At 46.8% G+C, this 9,492-nt stretch overlaps 1 protein-coding gene across 2 annotated transcripts; it reads left to right on the top strand.

Annotated features, from left to right (window-relative positions):
* The first annotated feature begins 458 nt into the window (after window positions 1-458).
* TAT (tyrosine aminotransferase) lies at window positions 459-9,480 on the top strand. 2 transcript variants are annotated; one of them, XM_048958941.1, is made up of 12 exons: window positions 596-705; window positions 2,428-2,663; window positions 2,877-2,981; window positions 3,837-3,904; window positions 4,235-4,393; window positions 4,584-4,722; window positions 5,270-5,322; window positions 5,579-5,731; window positions 6,453-6,581; window positions 6,927-7,010; window positions 7,947-8,045; window positions 8,828-9,480. In XM_048958941.1, exons 2-12 carry the CDS (start codon window positions 2,429-2,431, stop codon window positions 8,969-8,971), a joined length of 1,368 nt encoding a protein of 455 aa, XP_048814898.1. In that variant the 5' UTR covers window positions 596-705; window position 2,428; the 3' UTR covers window positions 8,972-9,480. The 2 variants fall into 2 exon arrangements, with proteins under 2 accessions (XP_048814899.1, XP_048814898.1); XM_048958942.1 differs by lacking the exon at window positions 2,428-2,663 and having other exon boundaries at window positions 459-705.
* The last annotated feature ends 12 nt before the right edge of the window (window positions 9,481-9,492 follow it).

Raw genomic sequence — 9,492 nt, 5'->3', positions numbered from 1 at the left:
TTGCAGCTCTATCAGGGGGGAGGGAATTTCAGTATCTCTGTTACCTGCCAAAATGATGAGAGTTTGCTGGGGTATTGCAACAACAACAACAACAACAAAAGGTAACTTGAGCTTCCTTTAACCCTTCAGTTCCTGGTGCCTTCTTTCCTTCCCATCATCCTATAGGCAAAAAAATCCCCTCTGTGTAGCAGTGCCATAATGTCTTTTCTCAGCATTAAGAAAGTGAGCCTTTGAAGTGGGGCAGGGCATACCATTACTATCTGCTGGTTTTAGAGTCCACCAACCCATTCTTGGTGCATTACAAGATGCTAGGATTGGAATATGGGCTTTGCCCTATGGGATTCTTCCTCTTCCCCTACCACCAAGCCTTCCAGTGCAGAGCGAAGTCATTCAAATGGGTGGTAGTCCAAGGCTTCCAGGAAGCAAAGCTGTGGCACTCTGTAGGCTAACTCACAAAGAGTTAATGTGCAGGCATGTTCCAGTTATTTGCAGTGAATGTGGTTACAGAGGAGAGGGCGTTTTTGGGTGGAGAGAGCAGCCCTCTCTGTGAGCCAATGGCTAAAGGATTCTGTCCCAACGCCCAGTTTGGGGACTTATTTCATGGGCAAGAATTTGCAGGAATTCCTTCTCAAGATTTGTCTTGGATGAAAAGCAGGGACTGGACCTCTAAGCTTGTTGGTGACTCCCCCTCTCTGCTGTTAGAAGGTAAAGTACAATCCTCTGGTACCTTCTTTGGTGATGCTGATGTGTGGGGAATGTTTCCCTGTCTGCCTACACTGAAGGCATCTATTTTGCCTGCATATGCAGCTTCCCTCTGCATGTTGCAAAGTGTTTTGAAGGCTCTGCTGAGATGTGCATTGTACACTGGGACTCATCTCTGCTGTTGAACAGAGACATGCGGCTCATTTATTTTCTCAGTTTTTATGCAGTTATGAAGAATCAATGTGGTTCTTCAGTTACCCTTCTTTTGGTACAAAGGACACTCATGAGGCATTATAAGTAGGGAACGTTAAGTCTTCTTTTATCACTACCACCTCTTAGATCTATCTCAGTTGCTTTAAAGACGAAGCACTGCTGGTAGAGTAACTTCAGCAGCATGGGGCATATCTATGAGCAAACCTTACTGAATCAGTGAGATATCTGTTTATGTGGCAAATCCCTCCTGAACCGGGTAATGCGACAACCCTTTCAGTGTTGGGAGGGTCAGCTAGCTCCCTTGTTTATGATGTCAGGAATATCTGTGAAGATGGCATCTAACAGCTGATGGGGCTACATAACTACCATCAGGAATGGGTCACAGTGAATTGTCTTTTAGTGGAGCAGAGAAAAAGAGCCCTGCAGAGACAGAATATGGGCAGCTGATGAAAGGATTACAAGACACAATTCTGATGTCACTGAGAATAGGCTTGGTGGCTAAGGAGATCTCTGTTGGTGCTGTCCCTAACCTCCTCCTGAGGTTAGCAGCAGCTCTTAAGCTTTTGCTGTTTTGGACTAGGTGGTAATTTGGGTATACATGCTCAAGTACATACAACACTTTCCTGCCGACTTTCGGAGGTCTAGAAGGCAGTTGTTCCTCTGCTGTGCCTTGCTTGTTACCCAGCCTCAGGCAGGATTGCAGGCACTTTGCCTGGGATGGTGTCCCAGCACCTGCTGTAGGGAACCTGCTTTGGCAGGGGGGTTGGACTCGATGATCTCTGGAGGTCCCTTCCAACCCCTTCGATTCTGTGATTCTGTGATTCTGTGATTCTGTGTCACCATCTTGATTTCCCTCATGACCCCACCAGCATTTCTTCATTGATTTTTAAGCACTTCCTTTTGGTCTGGAGTCTGTTTTGGACTGGAGTGCTGCCATAACCTACACCCTAACACTGTTAACTGTATCCTGATAAGATGGTATCAGAACTACTTTTTTGTTATTTAAGGCATAATTTTAACAGTATCACATTTCGATCTGCAGACTGGAGGGACTTTCTGGGTGTGGTACACATACAAACTTGGTTACAACTTGGGGTCTGCAAGTTAATAGCTGGCCCTTCTATCAGCAGAACACTGAATCTGCAGCCATGCAATGACTACAGTATGCTGCTAACTACTAGATGATGCATTTATGATTTAGCAGGACTGCTCCTCTCCGGCACAGCAATTGCCCTCATACTAAAAAGCAATATGACTAGCACAGGAAAATGCCTCTGTCTTTCCTGCTCCATTGTGAGCTCATTTGTGTGTGGAGATTCATTCCTTCCTGATCCTAAGTACAACTTCACTTGCTGCTAGTGACTGACTTGCACATAGACAGCGGGCAGTTCTGCAGCTTTCAGAAGTTTTGGTTTTGGAGATTGATAGGCAGTGCCTCCCAGGTAGGCAGAGCCTTCATCTGGCATGTACTAACCAAGCTCAGGAAATCCATTTACCACTAACAACTTTCAGGATGGACTCGTACCTGATCCAAGTGAATGGCCAAGGAGATCATGTCCCCCTGTTGGATATTCATCTCAAGACCAATGGAAACAGCATGTCACTGGGAAAGGTGAAGGGCCGGAAGCCAAGATGGGCTGTCAGGGCTTCTGAAATGTCAAAGAAGACTTTCAATCCTGTCAGAGCCATCGTAGACAGCATGAAGGTGGAGCCCAACCCAAAGAAAGCCATGATCTCCTTGTCTTTAGGTGAGCACAGTGCTGTGGCTGAAACCTCTGAGCAGTGAGGTGGCCTGTGGGGCTGCCAGATTGCAGGGCTCTGAACCACAAAGCTAGCGGGGAACAACAGAATGTGCTAGATTGCCACACAGCTCTGTGGCTGCCACAGATTAGCGAGAACTGATTTTTTTTTCTTTTTCTTTTTCTTTTTCTGATTTTTGTTATTTTTCAATCTTTGAAAAGGAGACCCAACAGTCTTTGGAAACCTTCCCACAAATGATGAGGTCACGCGAGCTATGAAGGAGGCTTTGGACTCAGGACGTTACAATGGTTATGCTCCATCTGTAGGTAAGCTGATATAGGTTAGGCATGTGGCAGGTCATTCCCCACAGCAGGTTTATGGAGCCCACAGACATCCCTCGGGTAGCACTCTGCAGCTCCCTTCTCAGCAGTCCCATGAGCTTACAAATGTGTATGTCTCAGATGCCATGAGTGCCCTTCCCTGCATGATCTGGTTGAGAAGGCATCACAAAGGTGTTTTCCCTGAGATACAACCATGGCTCAGATTCTCCCACAATCAGCTGTGTTTGCTTCCTGAGCCATTAGAGCAGGCAGGGCTCCAGCAACACAGAAAGCCTTAGGACTATCTCCTGGCCATGGACTGCAGCCAAATTCCTCCTGGTATACCTTGACCAGGACTCCTTTTGCATTCCCTGCCTTTACAGAGAATGAGCCTTGTTTGCAGTTAGTGCTAACAGCATACACAGAGCACAGACCACACCTGCCTCACAGAATTCTCTGTGACAATAAGGACCCAGTGCAGAGAGGGCTGCCCTTGTACCACCACTAAACAAGTGAAGGTCGTGCAACAAGTCTTGGTTTCCTACTGGGTAAAAACATCTCCCTGGCTACATTCTACCCAGCTCAATTGTGTTCCATGTCCAGCACACCTGGGGCAAAAACCACCCCTCTGTCCAAGGCCTGTCTTCTCTCATGACACACCTGGCCCTGTCTTGGGGCTGCAGGCTGCCTGACCTGAGACAGAACAATCTCTGCCACACTGACACAATGCCATTAACAAATGGGCTTACCCTGGCTGGGCAAGCACCTGGGAACCTTGTCCTAGCGCAAAAAAAAAAAAAAGAGAGAGAGAGAGATGTTCTGTAAAAACCTGTCTGCCATTTGTGGCTCTTCTCTCCACAGGCTACCAGTCCTGTCGAGAAGCAGTGGCTGCATATTACAACTGCCCAGAGGCACCATTGGAGGCCCAGGTACCGGTGTCCAGCCAAGATACTGCCACTGCAGTACAGGCAGATTGCTGCTGCCCATGCCTGGACCATGTGGCATGGGGACTCTGCCCCACCTCTTGTTGTTCCCTCTCCAGCCTTGGGACCTGTGGGTAGCTCATGGCCTTGTTCCACACCAACCTGCTGCTCCCTTTCCCTGCCTTGGACCATTCTATTCCACCTTTATTGGAAGGACGTCAAGCTCTCTAACTGTTGGAGGTTCCCCAACTTTAGTCAGGCTCCACAGTCATTCCATGTGGCTGGGGATCCTCAGAGTGGTTGCACTTTCCACTCATTCCTGTGTGTTCTTTGCAGGATGTCATCTTAACAAGTGGCTGCAGCCAGGCCATAGAACTTGCCTTGGCAGTGCTGGCTAACCCAGGCCAGAACATCCTGGTGCCACGGCCTGGCTTCTCTCTCTACAAGACTCTGGCGCTGTCCATGGGAATTGAAGTTAAACTTTACAATCTTATGGTAAGTGGTAGCAAGCTTGGAGAGGACAGTCCTAACACCTCTGCCTCTTAAAAATAAATAAATAAAAATCTTGACCCTGCCTGGGAAATGCGTAAATATGATCTGAGCATCCTTGGGCACCTTGTCAAACCTCACTCTCTGTATTAAGTGCAATTCTTCCACCCTACTTCCCCTTTTCTTCTTTCATCAGCCAGAGAAGTCCTGGGAAATTGATCTGAAGCATTTGGAGTCCCTGGTGGATGAGAAAACAGCTTGTGTAATTGTGAACAACCCATCAAACCCCTGTGGCTCGGTGTTCAGCAAGAGCCACCTCCAGAAGATCCTGGCAGGTAAGACTGCATGTGTGTATCTGGGCTTTGGCTGCAGACTGGTGTTTGTCCAAACTGCCAGTGCCTTAATCACTGTTTTTCTGCAAGGCTGTGCCTGCTGCTCTGCAATGTAACAACAGTGTTACGTGAAGCAGTGCAGTGGTCCAGGGGTTTGTCTCTTACCTCATGACTGATTGCAGCCTTGAACCGCACTCTGGGCTTGTTCAGTATGAAGAGTTTGCCTTTTCTGGGCAAGAACACATATAATGTGTGTCTCAATATTTCTGAGATGGCCGGTGTGGCTTGGGTCACTTATTTCTCCACTCTGGCTCCTCAGAAAGTTCATAGGAAGCCCTATGGCTCCTGAGCACTGGCCTGCCAGTGCAGGTCTACACGTGAGAGCAGAAGTAGGCTCAGCCAGGAAGGGCCCTCCAAATGATCATCACCCTGTAGGAGGAAAAGAGAAACCCTCTGCCCTGGAGCAGAGTTTCCAGGTCCTGTAGAAAAAGGCAAGTCTGTTCCCCTGGAGGACACAGGATGACTACGCTGAATGCCCTCTCTCCCGCAGTGGCATCAAGACAGTGTGTGCCCATCCTTGCTGATGAGATCTATGGAGACATGGTGAGTGTCCATCACAGTCCTTTCCACCCTTACACTACCTGTCTTCTCTGCTGCACTTGCCCTTTGGCCATGGCAGCGAGCTCTTCAGAGGTGACAAATAGCATCTCTTCCCTGTACTGTTCCTGAGCCCATGCTTGTAATATGTTGTCCTGGGTGTACATTTCATTTCCTGCTTCATTTCTTGTGTCTCATGCACAGTCCCCCCAGTTTTCACAGTGAGACACAGTGACAACCCTAACACAGTTACCTGTCATAGGTGTTTGCTGACTGCAAATATGAACCCATTGCAACTCTCAGCACCAATGTGCCAATTTTGTCCTGTGGTGGCCTGGCAAAGCGATGGCTAGTCCCAGGCTGGCGGATGGGCTGGATCCTAATCCATGACAGGAGAGACATCTTTGGTAACGAGGTGAGAACTGCCAAATGTCACTGTCAAGACAACAGATCTGCACTATCTTCAGTGTGTGGATCAGCAGGGCTTAGACTGATAGAGGCATGTACTGCTCTTTTGCTTTCGTTTGCCAAACTCTCATCTTTTTTGTGTGCTTCTGCTTTCTTCTCTTCTCAAATAGCTCCCGTGTTCATTGATGGTACTGCATGGTTTATCCAGCAGTCTCTGGGGTCTATGAGCTCTCATATGTTTTCTCTTAAAAGTGGGACCAAAATTCCAAGCCTTGTAGCCAGTGTTTTGTTTGGCTATTCATACATGTTACAAGAGCAAATGCTGCTACTACTGCAGTGACCTTTCTACCCAGCAGTGAGTGAGCAGAAAAGCTAATGTTAATTCTCCCTAGTTGACTTTAGAAGTGTGGAATGTGGGCACAAACCTAACGGACATGTAAAGTGGTATTTGGATTAGATCTGGTTTTATTTAGTCAGAATATTAACTGTTTTAAGTCAGACTGGGAAGCTCAAAAGAATATTTCTGCTGGCATTACAGTCTTCAACTGGGGAACAGAGAATGACAGTGAAAATAGTCTGCAGATACCTGGCATGTAGTCAAGTAAATGTTCTGAAGGACTCCATGCTTACTGAAGAGAACTTTTACAGACAGTAGGCCTTGGAGCTGTTAGAAAAGCACAGAAACACAGTCAGAGCATAGTCTGCAAATGTCACCATATTTCTTTCAGATCAGGGATGGCCTTACCAGGTTGAGCCAAAGGATCCTAGGACCCTGTACAATTGTCCAAGGAGCACTGGAACGTATCTTGCACAGAACACCCCCCGACTTCTACCACAACACCCTCAGCATCCTCAAGGTAATCAGGTTGTCAGTAGTTTGCTCAGATATTATTTGGAGTGAGGGAATCAGTATCTCTCTAGCTTATTGTTGTGGCAGGAATACTGGCCATGACAGGCAGCCCAGCTTTGAAGCTAGAGCTGGTGACCCAGGTGGTGGAGCATTAAGCCCTGACTTGCTGAGTTCAGCTCAGTGATGTCTGCCTTACTCAAGGCCATAATCACCCATATTGTTTGTGTTCCTTGCCCCTTTATTTGCAGTGGGCAAACTTGTTCATAGTCCTGGTCCAGAACTTGGTTTCCATTTGCTAATCAGCTTCCTAGAATTTCTCCTGTTGTTGAACTTTCTCCTTTCTACTTTTCAGTCCAATGCTGACCTTTGTTATGCTGCTTTGTCAGCTATCCCAGGCCTCCACCCTGTTCGGCCTGCTGGAGCCATGTACCTCATGGTAAGTGAGGAGGGTGAAATGCCATTCCAGTTATCAGTGGTTACCCTACAACTCAGAAATAGAAATATACTGCAACATCAGTCTCACTCATACTCAATAGATAAATCTTTGTCAGTTTGCTAGTAGCCAGTCTTACCCAGAGTGACAGTCATTCCTATGCTGCTTATGCAGAGGGATAGCTCTAAGGCTTGTTCACACCTCTAGTATTTCCATAGTATCTAAACATTTATTCCATATGAAATCAGCTGGTAAAATTTTTCTCCTGCTGGCTTTTTCAGACCTTCTGCATGCAAATTATCTCTCACCTGTTTTATTTGAATATTGAATATTTTCATAAGAAGTCTTTGGTTATGTGATAATGGGACAGTCTTCTTTTTTTCCAAATACAGCACAGAAATAGTTACTGAACATTTCTTATTTTATTTGTCACTTTACCAGTTATATCATCCACGCCTATTTGACCACAAAGAGTTCTTTTCTCCATAGGATTCTAGACCTCGCTTTCTTAAAAAACAACAACAACAACAAAAAAACCTCATTAATTTATCTCCAATCCTTTTTTCTTACCTTATGGATTTCTTGCATGATGGAATTACCAGTAGATTATGGGTAGAATTCTCTCACACACTTTTTTTTCCTTATCTTATTTATCCCTTATCATTTCTAATTGGTTCCGGTATCCCTGCTACCAGCTTTTGAATAAAGGTGTTGTAAACTGAAATTCCAGTTTTGGGCAGCTAGTTTTAAATTTACTTCACTTTTTAAAAATTTTCCGGATTTCACTGATATGTTTCTGTTTGTCTCTCGTGTTCAACTCAGACCAGATGATGAGCAAAAGTTCCTGAGGACAGACAGCTGCACTTAGCTGGGAAATTGTTGAGCGATGTGGGTAAGCATGGTATATAGTAATGGTTGCCACGTTTCATTCTGCTGCAGGTTGAAATTGAAATGGAGCATTTTCCTGAATTTGAAAATGATGTGGAGTTCACTGAGCGGCTCATCTCGGAGCAGTCTGTGTTTTGCCTGCCAGCTACAGTGAGTCTGACAATGAGAGCCCCAAGCATAAGGAGAGAAGCAATAGGGGTTTGCATCCTTGAGCTCTAGGGACAGTCTGGGAATCTAGTATGTAATGTTCATGGTCTGTAATGGTGTGTATGTACTGCCTGTGAGGTCCAAGTGCAGTGTAGGGAGGGCAACTGGGAAGCTCCAACTCAATAGCAGTCCTCGTGTGGACTGCCAGGATTGTCCCAAACTTGCTCTTTATTTCAGATGTTGGCAGAGTTGTATCTCTGAACTGTATGTACTCCCATACCGCCTTGCAGAAGTAACTCAGAGGCCTTGGTACTGTTCCCACCTATGCTCCTTCACATGCTCCATTTCCAGTCCCCCACACTTGTAGGAAGAGACTAAAGACTTGAGAGTCATGTTTGTGCCCATGTCCATCCTGCTCTACATCCTGCATTGAATCCTAGGACCTCAGACATTCTCCAGTTCTGACCTTCTCTAACCCTTTGAAGAGAAGGGAGGAATCCCTACCTCCTTGTGGACCGTTCCATGGTTCCTCCACAGTCCATACAGTGCTTTGGCCTGTGACTGGCACAGCATTATGTCTGCACTAACAAGTTTTACAGAGGGAGCTGGGAGGTATGCTTGGAATGAAACAATCTAATGGAGTGATAGTCCAACCATGCCATCTTCACTCTATGTTCTGTGCTGAACATTTTCACTTGTTGATATAGAATATGGCCCCAGGGCAAGGCTCTGAGACGCCAACAGTATCCCAAATAATCTGCCAGTCTCATTCTTTATCATTTCAGTGCTTTGAGTACCCAAACTTCTTCCGTGTGGTGATCACTGTACCTGAGGAGATGATCTTGGAAGCCTGCAGTCGCATTCAGGAGTTCTGTGAGATGCACTACCAGGGTGCTGAGGGGGCCCAGGATCTTGAGTGTGACAAGTAGCTACAGCCAACCTCCTGCCTCTGCCAGGCTAGACCTTGTGTGAGGTGGCAGGCAGGGCTGCTTCCACCCAGCACCACGTCTCCCTGCCTGTAGGCAGGTGCTGTCCTGCTGCTTCACAGACCTCTCAGCACCGTAGAAAGAAGCAGACCTCTCTTTTTCCACTGCACCTTCCACACCCTCTGGCATCTGATGCCTGTGGTTTCCATATACTCTGCATCTGCACCCCATACTGGTCTCTGTGCTGGCCACAAACCAGCCACAGGCAGGGACACCTGGCTGCTCCTGCACTGGGATCCATGGCATTGACTCTGAGTGGCCAGAAGCTCCTGCACTGCCTGCACTCCCCCTCTGGGGCAGGAGATGGTCACAATCTCAGAGAACAAGAGACACTCACACACCTCTCACCTGTCTTACTTTAGGAGGCCAGAGTGCTTTATACCAAGCCCTTTGTTCAGCAGAGGGAGTAAGTTATTGTGACTTTTTTTATTAATAAATCTTCTGACATGGCAGTCCTCATGGTG

This window comes from Lagopus muta, chromosome 12, assembly GCF_023343835.1.
Source record: "Lagopus muta isolate bLagMut1 chromosome 12, bLagMut1 primary, whole genome shotgun sequence".
NCBI classification, from domain to species: domain Eukaryota; kingdom Metazoa; phylum Chordata; class Aves; order Galliformes; family Phasianidae; genus Lagopus; species Lagopus muta.
This window is presented reverse-complemented; position numbering and strand designations above follow the sequence as displayed.